Below are 17,304 nucleotides of genomic sequence, written 5' to 3' on the forward strand. Positions count from 1 at the left end.
AAATAATTACATTGATAAATAAAGATCTTAACTAGTCTCATGCCAGGAGGTTTGTGTGAAAATTCATTATTATTTATTTGTTTATACATTTTGTACTTTCAAGAAAATGTTTCCAGTGATCTGAAACACAATCCATGCACATCACGATATATGTGACAGAATTCTACTCTGTGACTGTTTGCTCATTATAAATGTAGAAATATTTAAGCTTTTTGGCATTCGACCATAATTGTATCAAAAATATTATGCATATTTGACCAGTATGTGTGAGAACATAAGACATGGAATAAGCTCAGTAATTAAACATAAAAACTAAAATCACAACGCAAATAAAGAAATGTAAGAGGAGACTTGACAACTGGAGTTACAGAATACTTCTTTTAATTTCTCAATATACTACCAAAGGGATTTCACACAGATAGGGATGCTACTCTCAGTAAATACCCAGGAAAAAGGCAGAAAAACTCTGGCCTCTGGAGAAATGGTCTTTAACCTTTTTTATTTAAAGTGCATATTCTGCTTAAACTCAAGGGGATCTCATATAATGCCCTGAAGAGGTACACTTAGCCTTTAAGTGAAGAATTTCTGACTGAAAACCAAGGAAAAAGCAATCAAACATATGTTCTGTTTCTTAGAGAAGCTTACCCTTTGGCAAATAATTTGCTTCTCCACCATTATTTTTACTGCATCTTTATTGCTCTTGATGGATGGACATAAACTGATCAATTTTAATATACATATATGTGTGTGCTTGTGTGTATCTATGTGTGTATATCATACATATATATGATAGGCTGCATCAATATTACTTATCACAAATAAATGAACACTCCTACTTGGCTACTCAAAAATCTGGTTATTTCATTGCAAATATGTCTTTTGGGTCTAGTAATATTACTATACCCAAATACCAAAATATTATAAATAGAGTGCTATTTCTGAGTCCTGTGACATAGTTACCAGACTCTCATTGAGAGTATTTTATCGTGTTAACTCACAGGATGAGTTTTTATATTGCTGATTTGTCTTCCCTTTTAAGTACCAATTTGATGAAATGTTCTTCCAAATGTGTCAGTTTTCTACTTGCTTTTGGTAAATACTTTAGAGTATATATATCGTTTATATGCTTTGCATATACTTTATTTAAATTATTTTACAGAGGAGCAAATGTAAAATAACTCATTACATTCTGAGAATGTCCTTTCATATTAAAGGCAGCCATGTGCTTTTCTGAAGTAGATTGTGCACATTTTTACATTCCCATTTCGCTTACCCATTCCCATTGTATCACAATGTCCTCTTTGTATTATTTTTGACAAACAACACTATGCATTTGCCTGACATTAACACAGTTTTAACATATGACCATCTCTCTGGTTCTTGGGGAAATGATTGTATCATTATGTCTTTACTTTCTATTTTTCTTTCTTTTCTGTTTAGTGCTTCAGTGTTATTTCGTCTTTCGTTTCATATTTTAAGACCATTTTTATGGATGCATCCTATGCTGGATTTCACACTTAAGTCCTCCAGCTTTAATTTCCCTCTTCCCGAGCTGTTGTATTCCAGGGTGGTTACTTTGGCTTAGAACCTTCCCTATTGCACACGTGAGTTACAGGCACTATGAAATATAGAAAACCCATAAAATTAGAATTAGATATCCTGACAAAATTTTAAATTTTTATCCTCAAAATCTCAATGACTAGCTTTTTTCTAGTATTTTTCTCTACAAAATCGACACAGTAATTCCTATCTCATGAAATTGTACATATTAAATAAGAAAATAGGGAAATTACATAGTTAAGTTCTTTGAAAACCCTCTTTCATATTGTATCTATTAGTACTGGCCTCCCTGAAGCTGAAGAAAGAGTAAAAATGACCTCTGTATAAAAATCAAGCTACTGCCCCAACTTAACGTGCCAGACTTAGTTGACTTCCCATGGAAGCTCTTACCAGTTGGGAGGAATGGATAGGGGCTGGGCTGGAGGGGAGAGGAGGGGTAGGAGGAGGAGGACTGGTGGGAGAACAGTGGGTGGAATGTAAAATGAAATTTAAAATAAAAACAAAACAAAACAAAAGAGGCCCAAGAATATAAAAAGGCAATAAATGAATAAATAAAATCAAGATCCTCCTCTATTCACCCATGGACTTCCAGCTTTCTAAAATCTGTTACTGCTCCTGTGCTTTATTCTTGGTAAGTAGTCAGCTTTATGTCCTGTTATTTTCTCCTGCTGTTTTAGTAGACATGGAGAACACACTGAAGGATCAGAGAAATCACCCCAAACCATATAGTGCATGCAGTCTATTGGAGAAAATAAATCAGTGCAAAAAAAAAATCTTATCATTAGAAGTCTGCATATAGAAAACAAAAAGGAAAAGAGATAAGGGGGGAGAAAGGGAGGGAGGGAGGGAGGGAGGGAGGCAGGGAGAGAGAGAGAGAGAGAGAGAGAGAGAGAGAGAGAGAGAGAGAGAGAGAGAGAGAGAGAGAGAGAGAGAGAATCCTAAGCTGGGGACTTAAGAAATCACTAGTTCTGATTTAAAGTGCTGCGCGGGGAGTGACACAAACATGCTGTTGATAAGTTTTAAAGTTTTCATTGTTCTGGTTTGGCTTTTCCATTTCCAGTAGTTAACTAGAGGAGATATATAATGTAATTTACATCTCAAGGAGATAGATGCCCATCTTCTTAATGGTTGGAAATTAGACTGGAGAAAAACTAAGCCCACCTGAAAAAATACTAGTAGAGAAAGCTGACAGTCAAGGCAGTGAAGTACTGCAGGGTCAGAAACTGGAGACATTTTCTACAGAACTGAGCAGGCTGACCACCAGCGATAGACGGATGCTGCGATGAGGAAAGAAAAGAGAAAAATAGATTCCTGTGTGTGCAGCTGATTGAAATGACAGGTTGGATGGGAGGATTGTAAGGAGCTGGCTGGAGATATTTCCTGTTGGAAATGGAGCTATGACGCTCCCAGAGTTGGGGTAGACAGAACAAAGAGTTGAGCCAAATTCTGTTGCCACCTTTTTTTGCTGCATTTTCTTTTTCTTTGGCACTGAACAGGGACATGAAGATCTTGAATTTTCTCTTCTTGTTTTTCTAACTTTTTTTCTTTTATTTTTGAGATTATGATATATCATTTCTCCTTCCTCTTTCCTGCCTCTAAGCTCTCCAAAGACTCTCTTTTAAAGCATGACCTCTTTATTCATTAATTATTGGTAACACTCATATATGTATATTCTGTATATACATATATATTCCTAAACATAAAATGCCATGATCTATATTACTTTATGTATGTTTTCAGGGCTGAGTTTTCTCAATATATGTAGCCTACAATATAATACATTCTATTCTTTAACGGGGCACTAAAATTTATTTATACAACAGATTTGTGAGAAGTTTATTAATAATACCGCTAATAGCAAAACTTAATAAATGTGATATTTTAAAAATTTATTTATTTCCTTCAATTTAGAAGAAGTGTCATCCATTTAAGTCTAAGAGGTTCTGCATGTGGAGATATTGCATGCACACAAAAGAACAAGCAAAACCCAGAGACTTGAAACCTTTTAACTTGTATTAAGCAAAATAATTTAATGTAATAATGATAATGGTGATGATAATGATGAACAGAGTTAAATCAGTTGACTATAGATGATATGGAAGTACTCCCCATAAATCTATTTATATTGGCAGAAATAAATCAGTTCTAATTCTTAAAGTGTCATAACCTATTTTTCACTTAGAATTGATACTTTTATTAGCTTTCAAATGTGCCTTTTATGTTATTATTGCAATTGGTAAATAAGTAACTAGGACAAAAACTAAGGGTGAAGGCCTCGTATCCTACAAGAACTGAGGCTCTGCTAAGGGCAATGCCTCATGCCTGGCTCCCTTGACCTCAGGCTTTTAATCAGCAAGCCACCTTTGCATCCACATCTACTGCTGCAGGACTTATTGGTTTAAAGGTGCTTTGTGCACTCTTTCAAAGCATATGCCCATATATGTTCTGTTTTGTTATTTTCCTTTTCAGTTACCTGTTACTACCAGTTTATAATATCTGATAACATTTAAAATGTTATGAACTTATAATCCTTCTAAAATAGCATTAAAATTGCATTTACATGCCTAGGTGGGCATGGTGGTACAAGATTTTAATCCTGTCAATCAAGAAGCAGAAGCAAGTGGGTCATTTTATAATTCTAGGCTAGCCTGGGCTACACTAAAGTATATAGATATAGATATAAGTATAGATACACATATATATGTACATGTGTATATATGTATATATATGCATATATCGATATATAATGGTAGGGGCAACATTTGTATTTGAGATGAAATGAAATTTAAAAAGTCACTTTGAGTATTATCAACAATATATGATAATATCAACTATTATATGTTTTGGGTTATTTGTTATTTCTTAGGTATTTTATTTATTGTTTAGAATGAAGCAATTATAAGACACAACTAAAATTCAAAAACTAAAAGGGAAGTAATGATAGCTCTCCACTTTTGAAACCTATTGTGAGATCTCTTTGGCCATGGGACTCTTTCTTTCCAAACACGATCTGGGCAGTTCTAAAACTAGACCTGGTTAAGTATCTTGTCTCAAAATAAAGTCTTTAACCATTAATACAATCAGGCTTATACTCCAAAATATAGCGATAAATCTTTTCTGCAATTAGACTACAAACAGCTCCTTTGTTCTAGTCTGTCTCTACACTCCAGAATTCAGGTAATGGATGGATATCTGCTTGTTAGCTGTTTCTAGGCTGTACCACCACTTGCCAAATCTCCAGCTCTTTGATGCTATGGTTATTCCATCTTCAAATAATCAAGTAACTTTTTATCTCAAAGTCTCCACATCAAGATACTACTCAGATTTAATCTGTCTTTCCAAACATATTCTGTATTTATTTCTACAGAAATTAATTTTTATATTTGCATAGCACAATATATACATGAAAATACAGCTAAGTGAACACAATCTTTACATCCTGGAAGACTAAGAACATTGTAGGTAGAATGTCAGAATATCATCTCCATGAATTCTATAGTATTTTTACTAAGTTAACTTATAGAAATATTATTTAAAGTTTATAAGATAAGCCCTGAGCAAAATTCACATATAGCCTCATAAAACCATCTTTAAAATCTAATTGAAATTTCCTTAAGGTTCAATCTACTTTATGTTGATTTTAGCAGTATGAAGTAATACTTATATGTATCATGAAATTGTTCTGTATAAAACATTAAATTTTTCCAGGGCATTTCTTGCCATCAGCTCTTAATTCTTTAAATACTATTAACATATAGAAGCAAAAGTTCTGAAGTCTATATAAAGAATCCCGTACAGTATGTAATAAACAAGCAAAACAATTAAAATTAGAAAGGAAATACTCAAGGCCCAGACCAAAAAGGAAAAAAAAGAAAGAAAAGAAGTAGCATCAATGTCTTCCCCCTTATGAATTTCAAAAGCTCAAAGAAAAGAAAATCCAGAGGAGGCTAATCAATTTACTTAAATATATATCTTGTTAAAAATAATTTCAGAGGATCTGGCCATTCCTATCTGCTTTACTCCGAATGATTCTATACCTAAACCATTTTGATGGTCAATATTGTCTTAAACCTACCAGAGTGATGTTGATCATATTAAAACTATTTCAAAGCAACAGATTTGTTTTCCTTTATTAAGCACAATGCTGACCTCCAGTCTATAGTCTACTATGATTTCACAGCACAATGGCTGTAAGAATTTCTCAGGGGAAGATAACTTTTCATTATAGTAACACTAGAGTGCTCAACATTATAGCACATCGTGAAGAATTTAAGGAAGAAAAGGCTACAGCACACAAATTCACTACAAGTATATATATTCCTTACACACAATTTAAAAATAAGAATACTCATGTTGGATAAAACTGACTAGAATTAGTATTTCTGTTATTTATTCACCCCATTTAGTGTGAATATTTCTGCTTTTCACTACAAACCAGTTGTTGAGTTGGGCTGCTGTCACAGGCTGTGGTCTCAATCTTTAATAATATGTTGAGGAAACATCACTTTTCACAGTTATGAAAAATTCTTATTTCCAGAAACTACTTTATTTGGGGAATTACATGGCATATCACGATATCAGCTTTTAAAAGTTTCTAAGATAAGAGATTGAAAAATGAAGTTTGCATGTTAATATGCCTGATTTGATGTATCAAAGTTTCCGACTTTTTTCTTAACGGGTATAACACAATAGCCCCCCTGTTTTGACAGATGAGTACCTCATCTCAGGCTCTTTTGTAATTCCCTCATTATTTCTGGGTTTGCACAGATCTGCTTGTCACTTATATAACAAACGTTCCAGGAAGAGGAGTGAAGTAAGATCAGCTCTGCCTTAGACATCATGGGGAAGATTTAGAAACACCTCTTATGAGCAGTGTTTCTGTTAAACCTTCACATCCACCTTGCCAAATTTGTCTCTCTTTTCTCTCTGCTAAAGACAGAGTTTCTTCGAAACCCTACTATTTCAACAAGTATTTTGTCTCTAATCCAGTGCTTCATTTTGTGTCCTTCTGATTAGAGCTCTTACATCATCACAGTTTGACTGTGAATAATTGAAGTATTTTCCACTGTGGGGTTTTCTTTCCTAGTTGTCTTTCTTTCCATACCCACTGGGCTGCCACCTCCCCTTCCCTAGTATTTGCTGTCTCTCCAAAGGCAGACACAGACTCCGATTTCTGGCTACACTTCCATGGTACATGCTTCTGACGCGCCTCTTTATTTTATTTTTGAAAACTCTGTCATGGCTGTTGTTAGGGAAATCAAATGTGACCTGCTGGTTTTTAGAGGAAAGCCGTTCTGTGAGCCTCATTTTGGAGGCATTTCCTAGTGTCTCACATTGTTTCTTCTTTACTATTTTCAGCCACTAAGACAATGTGTCTTCCTATCCAACATCCCCCACCTTTCCTTAGTGACCTTTTACTTCCTGTTGTGACTGATAATTCATTCTTCCTGCCCCTTCTCTTTTAAATACGTTAAACTGTTCATTATCCCTCAAGGCTGGACGTATTTTGCATATCCAGTGGCGGTTTATATGACTCATGGAGTTTATATTACCTTTCAAAGTAAAAGTCATGTTCATCCTTTAAAATTTAGCCCAAATTCTTTTTTGTTTAAGTTATATTAAACAATTGTCAACGTTGTGTGGCCCATTTTGCAAGCCTTACAACCCTCAATTTACAATCCTTATTTGTCACATTATGTTAAGTGTGGAATTATCTACTCTTTTCACTTATTCTACAGGTTCCACAATGTCGGAGAAGTCACAAGAAATACCATCTTCACGGGAATCAAGTTCTGTGTAGCTGGAGTATCTGCTTATTCTCCTCAGTCCTTCCTGTTTGAAAGAGTGACTTCCACACACCAGAAACTCCTTAAATTCTGAACAAGGAGTCAATACAGCAGCTAGAGCAGTTCTTGCTGGGTAGTGCACACAACCAAAAGAGGTGCTAAAAATTCCAAGTGTAGTATTTCAATGATTGTCCCTTTCTTCAAAAGAAAACGTAATTGCTGCCCATAAGGCCAGGATGCTAAATCACACATTTCAAACTGAGTCCAAATTTAGTTAGTGACCCATAAAATATAATCATATCAGTATCATTTTATTTTTGAAGAAAACAGCATTGCCTGACTAAATGTATTGATTTGACTTGATTACCAATTGTATTTAACTGTCAAATTCTGAAAACTCTAGGCTATAGTTAAATCATTTGAGTAGATGTCCCCAGATGTTGGAGTCACCCAGAACACATGTAATCGTTTCCTTTCCTCGGAAAATGATTATTTGATTTTATGTCTTCTGAAGTTTAAAATATTGAGTTCTGTCTATTCTAATCTGGTCCGTGTTTCTTTTCCAACAAAAATTCTCAGCAAGTTAACTGGATTCAGATATAAACTATCCAAATGTCTTCCTGTTTATATATCTCGACCTCTCTGATTACCAAATGAAATTTTTATATGCTTGCACTGATAATTCCATGTTAGTGTCTCAAATGTTTCTAAACTATGCCCAATGTAAGTAGTTTCCGTGTAAATTCACCCTTTCTCACCACTTTAGCAATCTGAATAATTGCCTACTGAGTCCCAGAAGTCACACTCGTAAATTTAAACAATTTACGGAGTTTAAACTACCATCCTGCTTTAGGAAGGCTCTCTATAATGCCTGAAAGTTTTTATTTATTTTTTAGGCGACACTGTTGAGACCGAATGATAAAGTCTCATCTAATTAACTACTTACTAATTTCTATTAAAATAAGCACTGATCATTTACAGAAACGTAACGCTGAAGTGTTTGCTGTACTGAGCTTTTAGGTAGGTGACAAAAAATTGAATACTAATTTGTTATAGTTCTAATGCAAGCACCAAATCTTCTTAATCATCTGTGTTCATTCCTGTTACCTCTTCACTGCCTGAACTGTCTTTTTCCTTCCATCCTAGCTGTCTTCCTGTCTCCCAAGACATTGCCAGAAAGCGAAACAAACAAAACAAAACAAAAAGCTCTCTGAAATGGAAGTCTGAAGCGCTACCCCCGATGAACCAGGGACCCCCCTCATGTTTCACATTACTGGGCTTCCAGCCACCTCCCCAGTTGCACATCTTCACTCCTCCTCCCACTTTCCTACCCACCTGCTCCTAAAAGCAACTTTTCACACATTGCTTGATTTCATCTGTGTTTTTGAGAGTGTCCTGTCACCTCCCTTCCTCCAGCTTCACTCTGCCAGGTTAACAGAAGGATTTGCTCAGATGTCTTCTACTTCAGAAACCCTCACGGTCTTTAATCTGGATGGGATTTTCCTTCCAAAATTTTACTTTTCACGGAAAAAAAAAAAAAACAACCACATTACTCTGATATCATAATTTATATGCCAAATTCTCTTCAATAGTGTATGATTTGGAGGATTCAGTCTGGACCTTACATCTTCTTACCCATTAGCAGAGTTAGTCTTTATTAAGAGAATGAGTAAGTAAACAAATGACAACCCCTCTGCAAGCACCATTTTTCTATGTCAGACCAAAAGTTGGGAAAAGTAGAGTTGTTGTGCACAGTAAGAAACGCACACAGTCCTAGTCTTTGGGAATAAATTTTACAGTACTGTCCATGACTGCATCTAGAACAATATGTGTCATTATCCCTTGGGAGTTTCATACAATAATATGCTGTGTAATCCACAATCAAATTGTAAAATTTGACTACTTAAATCTTCATATTCACAAGAAATAGACGGTCTAATGTGACCATTAGGGAGTGAATTTTCAATTGTGTGTTAAAGAATGACAGTGTAGAATAGAAAGAGCTATAGCCTAGAAAACTTGCAAAACTGAAGGTACTACCTTTGCTATTTCTATGACATCTATAGGATCTGTCTTCTCATAAAAGCAGGACTGCACATGGAAGCTTTCTTCTAAACTTAATGATTGATAGTGCCACTTTGATTAAATATCAGAAAACCTCTATGCTGGAGTTTTGTTATCAAAGTGAAGAAATGCAAAAGTTTGGGGTGGGGGGTAGTTTTAGTTCTATTAATTAAGCAAAATTATTTTATTCCGGATAAATTAACAGAGAAGATAAAATTTCTGGTGAATTCTTGCAGTTGAAAGTCATACTCTTAATTTCAAAAAAGTATACTGAATACTAATAAAAATAATATTTTTAAGACCCACAAAAAGTAGATCTTTGCCTTTCCCCTCCTGCTTGCGAAGTATAATAATTCTAAAATAAAGGAGGCTTTCCTTTTAGATTAGAGAAGTAGTTGATGTCAATTTGTGGGAAAAGTAGTTTATATATATATTAAAGAAAACATTCACAAAATAACATTGACTCTGTCATCAATCTTTCCACTATTCATAGGAGTGTTTAGAATAAGCAAAAATATAGGAGAATGAACCCTGCCTGTGTGATATCAGCTGCTGGGTACTAGAAGCAGATAACATCACTGAGGAAAGGCGGTCCCTGAAACTTAGCTCACTGAAAGACAGTACAGCTATTCGAGTAAACAAACAAAGCCAAAGTATAAAGTTCACAGTAGACTGGATGTTTCCTATTTTTCCTAAACAAAAGATCAGGTGAACGCTGAAATCCCGAGAAGGCAGTCAAGAAAGGTGGACTATTTATGCTAACAAGCTGGAGGATAGGAATGGTATCAGAAAAATCTCACATGAGTGCAAAGTCCTTGCAAGCCTTGGCAAATAATAGAATTTTTTCAATGTCTCCTTTGAGAAAGTAATGTCTTTGAAATTTTGTGCACGACTTTTTCCATGCATTAAATATTCAATGGCTTCTTTTCACTCTTCTTATAAAACACTAATTTTCAATTTCCTTTCTAAGAAAAATTTATTGTTAATGAGGTTATAGCAGCATTCTTTTTATTAGCACCATAGATTGGCAAGTGGCTGCTAAGAGGATGGACTAGGTCATGACCTCTTCTTGCTGTGCGGAAGTGGATTTGCTTCTGCACCCCTGGGAAAGTTTCGGAAGAGGAAGGAGTGTTGTTATGAGTCAGAACTACAGGAACAAGAACACAGAACACTTGAGAATACAGATTTGTTGGCCTGACTGAAGTTCCTTGTTAAAGAGAATTTTGGAAGTAGGTTAGATACATGTTTCACTCCCAAATCTGAATTTGGATTCTGTCCTTGCCTAGGTGAGAAATAGCCTTAACTCCACCTCTTCTTTCCATTATAGCTTTCCTGACTAGTTCTCTATGGCAAAGGGCATGTTAAAGACTTACTAAACTGTCTTCTTCTTGGGTGTAATTAACAATACAGTGGAAATACAGTCATATTCAGGAAATTAGTGTAGGTGACGTGATAGGATAGGGATCAGTCTCAACAAAACTGAAAAATCAGAAAACGAAGGCAATTCACTTAAGATAACCTACATGTACTTTGATTGTAGAGCCCACAAGAGATATTTAAATACTAAACGAAACAGACAAGAAACAGTAACTTTAGTTTTTGAAGTTTTAAAAATGTTCTTTAGGGAGAGGAAAGTAAATTATTGACACAATTAAGCTTGGACAATGGAATAAATTGTATCAAATGAAGACATTTGACATTTTTAGTCTCAGGGTTTTTTTGTGAAATTTTAATAATTGCTTAAATCAAGGATTCTACTGTGAAGTCTGCTTTTTTAAATTTTTTGTTTGTTTGTTTTTCTGTTTCTTTGAGACAGGCTTTCTTGGTGTAGCCCTGACTGTCCTGGAACTAGCTCTGTAGATCAGGCTGGGCTGAAACTCCAAATAACTCTGACTGTCCCTGTCTCCCAAGTGCTAAAATTAAAGGTTGTGCACTGTCACTGCCTGACATGAGGTCTGTCTTAGTAGACTGCAATTTAAGAAGGCAAGATTTCTATAAGTAGAAAAAGGATAGAATATCCATATATTAGGACAACCTGTGGAAGTGTCTTCTAAAATGAGCTAAGAGAACAAATTGCAACCTAACAGCACCTAGGAAGCAGAAGAGTTACTGGAAACCTGGTACAGCTGGACTTCTCCCAACGAGGTTTTAGATTCTGTGATGTGGACCCTGCCACTTCTGGTGCAGGTTGCCAATAAAATTGCAAATCAAAATTCTATTCTGCTAGCTTCTCCTGACTTGGCATCAGTGAAGTCATAAAAAAATTCACATGTATTGTTTATCCTTGGAAAATTCAAAACTTACATCAGGCAGGCATGTGACTAGCATGTGTTTATGAAGACATCCGTTTATTTATTCAGGAACCAAACAAAATGACTCTCATGCAGATAATGTTTACAAATCATTTGAGATGAAAAAACCTTATTTTTAACATTAAAGTCATTTCTAAGACGTCTAATGGGTAGAATCCAAAGGTAAATACTTCTTTGAAGAAATCAAAGTGTGACTAGTATTCTGAAACATAAATCTAAATTTGCTTCAAAAGCTCTTGAAAGAGATTTATTATTAGCAAGTCTATATGTGGCTCACCTTTACAAAAAAACAGCGTTGTATGTACTCTATTGGCCTTTGATGTAAGTAATTTTATACTAAAATATTAATCAATGAAAGGAAAATTATGTATTTTGGTCTTGTTATTCTTCATAAAATAGTTTATTGAGAATAATAGTAATATTTACTGCTCTTACTAAGCAGATTTGCTATTAAACTTCTACTAGCTTGTTTTGCATGGCTATTTATTTGTCTGTCATCCTTTTATGCATCCCTCACTTTTATACCTGTATACATGTTTGATAAGTTCTAAAAGGGCACGTGGAAAATATATTAAATATATTAAACAAATGCAGAAGGAGGGTACAAAATGTAGTCAAAATAAAAATAACTTAAGTACATTCTTTGAGAATGTTTTAAAGAGTGGTAAATGCTTAAAATAGCTTATTTCTCTTGGAGGTTTTATTAACATAAAATCCTTAAAGCTATCGTCAACTGCCGTACAATACATCACACCTTCAATTAGCTGCTGAATCCTTTCAAGTATTTTTGTTAAAATAATGGGCAATGCATACTAGTGCTCTCTATTTGGTATTAAGCTGATGGCAGCAAAAACACAGAACTATCAGAAGCACATTGGATGGATGAAAAAAATTAACTCCGCCAAAGTGGAGAAAAAAGTATCATTTAAATTAATTAAGACAAAATCTCAAGAAGTCTATGTCATCTCAGAAAGAAAATCATTATCATTGAAAGTATTAAGAATGTTTTTGAAATTTCTTTTCCTTTATGAGTTTGAAATAATATAATTAAGAAATAAAATGTTATTTTTTGAAAAATGCATTCCTTAAACAAGGAAATAATCCAAAGGAAATGACACAAGAAAATAAAATACAATATGGTGATGATTTTTAACTCGAGTCACGTAAACTAGTATCATAAATTTTGTAAGACAAAGAAGTAAATAAGTTGTTTTTGTGTAATTTCTATTCCAGTTTTCTTTAGACATTATTGGGTATACTGAAAATTAGGATTTAACATTTGAACTTTTCATGAGATCGCTGTTTGGACATGGCTGTCATCATCAGTAAAGAAAGCTGTCTTCTACACGTGTTCACTCAAGTATTTGTGGCACTGCCTGTCATGATGCTTTTCAAACAAATTAGCAGAATATATTGACCAAGAAAACAACAATATACTTGCCCAGCAGTCCCAACTTCTTCTGAATAAAGTGTTCATCATGTAAACTGTGTGAAACACAGATGAAAAAGTCGGCTCTGAAAGTGTAGTTTTGATGTCCTATACAGTTTTCCTTCAAGTACTGCCTTCATTGTTTACGACTGGTCATGCATTAAAAGTACATACATTCATTAGTGTGAGCAGTACGACTTAGCTATTGGTAAGTGCTATGAAAATAAATGGATAAGGTTAAATGGATAATACTTAACTAAATAAAGTGAGTGTCTCATGCTCAATCAGTGCATACCAGGTTCTCTGAGTTCCTTCCCTAGCTCAGCAAACATCAACTCAGGTATTAACTTATTTATTAATGGTTTCTTGATACTTCATCAAATCAATCAACTGAATCAAAATGGCCAAGAAACAAATTTCTTCCATTTAGAGGAAACGTTTTATAGAAAACATACCTTTTTTGCTCACATATATTCCTATTATTAAACTTTAGCCTCTTACACAAGTTGATAAATTCTAATAACCTTTATTTTCTTATGTAAGATAAAAGGAGAATGCTTTTTAAAGATATTTCAGGTCAAATTGGTTTATGATGTAATAAAGCTTCCATTATATATGCTTAGCAGTAAAAACATAGTAAATTCTAATTCTGTTCTCTGAATCTAAATAGCTGGAAAGAAAAACAGACATACATATACATCAGAGAGACAGGCAGAAAAGGTAGATTGAGAAGAGAGAGCTCTCAGCTGTACTAGTTACATATGATTATTTGCAGTCAGCATCCAGGGCCATTTATTGTGTTTTTAAACATTTTTAAATTAAAATAGATATTTACTAAAGTAACGAATAAAAGAAATGAATAGATGAACAAATAAAGGAAATAACAGAGCTAAGCTTATTATCTTTTTCAAACAGAAGTCAGTGTTCCTTCCTGCCTAAATCACAGATCTCCTAAGTCTGCCTCACAGATAGTGAAGCTTTCCTGTGAACTTCACAGCAATGTGTACAAATGACTTTCTTTACAAGCGACATCACTATCAGCAACGTCACTTCTGTCATAGCAATTGTTTCGTGAGTAATGGCCATTGAAATATATGAGTACTTAGACCTTCTTTTAAGAATGATAGTCATAGTCCTAAGACATTATTTTTTGATATGGAAGATGAAGGCAGTATTTTACTATAATTTATATTTTCAGGAATAATTAGCTAGACATTTCATTTTCTGTATGAGAAAATATACCAAATATACTATTGTTATGGGTCAATGGATAGAAAGGAATCAGAGTTAATGTTTGCAGTGGTTCCTGGGTTTTGTGTTATGCTTGTTATTAATAAATGCCTTTCAAATATGTCACAACCTAAACGAATTCATTTAGTGTTTATCACCTTGAAAACTATATTCCCAGTGTTACCTCTTGAACTCCTTATTCACCACACTTGCAAATGGGTCAGTTTTGTGCTGTGTACTCGTATAATGAAATCCAGTAGTAAAATAAAATGTGCCTCAAATGTTCATATAAATTGTAGAGACAAAATCTACCATCACCATCTAAGTCTCCTCAGGTAGTCATCCTTGGCTCTAGGAAGTGTGCATACTAAAGAAATATTCTATTTGCTTCTAATGAGAAGAAGTTTTGAGACAGTGTTGCTTCTCCACCCAGCCTGCTATTATGGTGAATGCATAGAAATAGCCATTCATCTAAACCATATTATTTAAACCAGGATTTATATGAGCTCATCCTTAAATACAATAACATTTTGGGGGGTGAGCAATTATTTCTCGTTCTATGCTGAATATGCATTTCCTTTGGTTTTGAATGTATCTAAATAAGTAGGCATAGACATCTTGACAGGAAGGTGAATGTATGTTTACATTGAAGTTTCATTATGATTTGAAAAATCCCTAAATACTGCAATGCAGACAAAAACTTATTTTGCAAGAACCACCGCTAATGATCTAGAAGCTACAGTGTTCTCTCTCACTAGAAGGATCTATGCTAGCATATCTTAAGCAGACATAAATATTGTTGATATCTTGAAGACTAATATTTAAGTAATTTAATTAGCATATATTTATAAAATTTGATTTATGGACAATTCTTTTCAGTGTATATAAAACAGCATTAAAATTTCTACATTGTCTTACACAGGAGAGCATCTTAGTTGTCTGTGAAGGAATCATTAGCAAATGTCGTATAGTATTTGAAATAACTAAAACATCAAAATTAGTATGAAGTGTATGAAATGTACTGAAGATAATCACTTAGAAGTGTAATACATACATAATACCTTGTATATCTTTTTCATCTATATTAGTGTAAACAAGTTTACGTTTTTTGATGTTTATGAGAACATATAAATGTAAATTCAGAGCAGCCGAATCTCTCTCAAGTATTATTGCATTCTTGAAAAATCTATTTCAAAAGTATAATCAAAGTTGAATTTAAGCCATCATGGATAAGAAATATAAAATCTGTATCAAGTTCTTTAATCTAAAATTGTTTTCCAATTTTAATAATATATAACGATAGCATAATGTTCCTAAATATTAAGCTGGAGCATGCCAAATGTTCCTTGTTAGTCAAACCCGAATTAGACCAGGTTAGGAAACGTCCGTAAAATCAGGCCTAATGTGAAGAGACAAGTTCCCATTTTAAGAAGGTCCATGGGCACTATCTATTGTGTCTGTGATAAGGAAAAGCTTTGCAGTTGAGGATCCCCGTGGGCTTCGCACTTTTCTCTGATAGTTTATCAACAGTCTAGTCCATGTGACAAACAGCTGTGCTAGTACCGATAGCCTTATGCAGATGGCTTAAGCTTTACACGTGGGAAGCACGGGAAGGCATCACTCACCTTGCTCAAGTGGTTGACTTTTAGTTGAAGTAGTTTTCATCTTGAGTGCCTCCCTAACAGACATGTCACAGCAGGAGCCTTTGTTAGTGTCTTGGTCACTGTCAGCCTGATCACTGTCCCCGTGCCCACTGTCTCTCAGGCTGGCTCTTTCTGGGTCCTTAAACGTGGAGCTACTGAAATACATATAAAGAAAACAAGAGGAGAGAGTGTTGTCTCGACCAGTTTAAACCTGCCGTGTAGTCTCTTGCAAAGCAATTTTGACACAAATGCAAATGGAGAAGCCGAGAAAGTTATTTAATAGGCCTTACCTTTGAACAAACTGCTGCCTGCTGCCCATGTAATTGGGCTCTGCGGGAAAATTGTCTGTCTGTGAACGAGAAGGAAAAAAAATACGTATAGTTGTACACTGGACAAATCTCCTGCAGAGCAACAAGATTTCCTAGTGGAAAAATGATTAATAATTCAAAAATTCCCTTAATCTTCAGATTTGTACGTTTTAATTAAATTGGAAATTGCTGACATGTGATTATGTACTCAGAACAATTAAATGATTCCGGTCCACAAATTACCTGTTAAAGTAAACAATGAACCTGTCGTAACTGGCATTATCCATTAGTACCAGGATGGATAACACTATCTATGCTGCTTCATCACACAGATATTAAGATTGAATATTTGTGGGAGGAGTGGGAAAATGACCTAATTTCTCCATATTAAAAGTGTGCATTATTTAATAACACCCATTTTTATACATAATGGCATCATCTGCTGGGATTCTATGCCCTTTCTGGTATAATGTCATGTAAAGTCATCTGCTCCATTAAAAGATAGATGGCCTTTCCTCAAAATTTTCCTCGGAACAGATACAGCATGTCATGAATGGCTGAATTCATTTTTAATTCATTCTTAAGCTACATCCCAACTACAAAACTTAGATGCAAACAATCCATTGGGAAAGACTAGCACTTTCTCGGTCTTTCAGACAGGGTGAAATAAAAAATGTTTAAAGTTACTTAAGTGTTAATGGTAAAGACATTGAAAAGCCTGTCTTGTCGTTTTTACTGCTTCCAAACTGACATGGAGGCCTGCCAACAAGAACTGAATTCTCCTTGTATCTTGGAACAGAGTCTTTTGGGAGAAATAGACTGGATCTTTCATAGATTCCCCGATACTGTACATTCACACGCGTTACTTCTTCGTGCAGCTGACTCGGTGACAATGCTTCTTCTGTTTTCTACATTCCTTCACATCACACAATTAGGTGCTGGGGCAGCGGTGGGTTAGTACAAGACCGTCCA

The 17,304-nt window shown here is 34.7% G+C and overlaps 1 protein-coding gene across 1 annotated transcript in view; it reads right to left on the bottom strand.

Moving 5' to 3' along the window:
• The window catches only part of Pcdh17 (protocadherin 17), a 93,619-nt gene that overhangs the window by 44,655 nt on the left and 31,660 nt on the right, over nt 1-17,304 (bottom strand). The window contains exons 2-3 of the mRNA XM_038310595.2: nt 16,315-16,373; nt 16,007-16,179 (exon numbers count right to left, since the gene is read on the bottom strand). Of these exons, the coding sequence (XP_038166523.1) occupies nt 16,007-16,179; nt 16,315-16,373 (232 nt within the window). The remainder of the gene's footprint in view (nt 1-16,006; nt 16,180-16,314; nt 16,374-17,304) is intronic.

Source organism: Arvicola amphibius, chromosome 13 (genome assembly GCF_903992535.2).
Source record: "Arvicola amphibius chromosome 13, mArvAmp1.2, whole genome shotgun sequence".
Lineage (NCBI taxonomy): Eukaryota > Metazoa > Chordata > Mammalia > Rodentia > Cricetidae > Arvicola > Arvicola amphibius.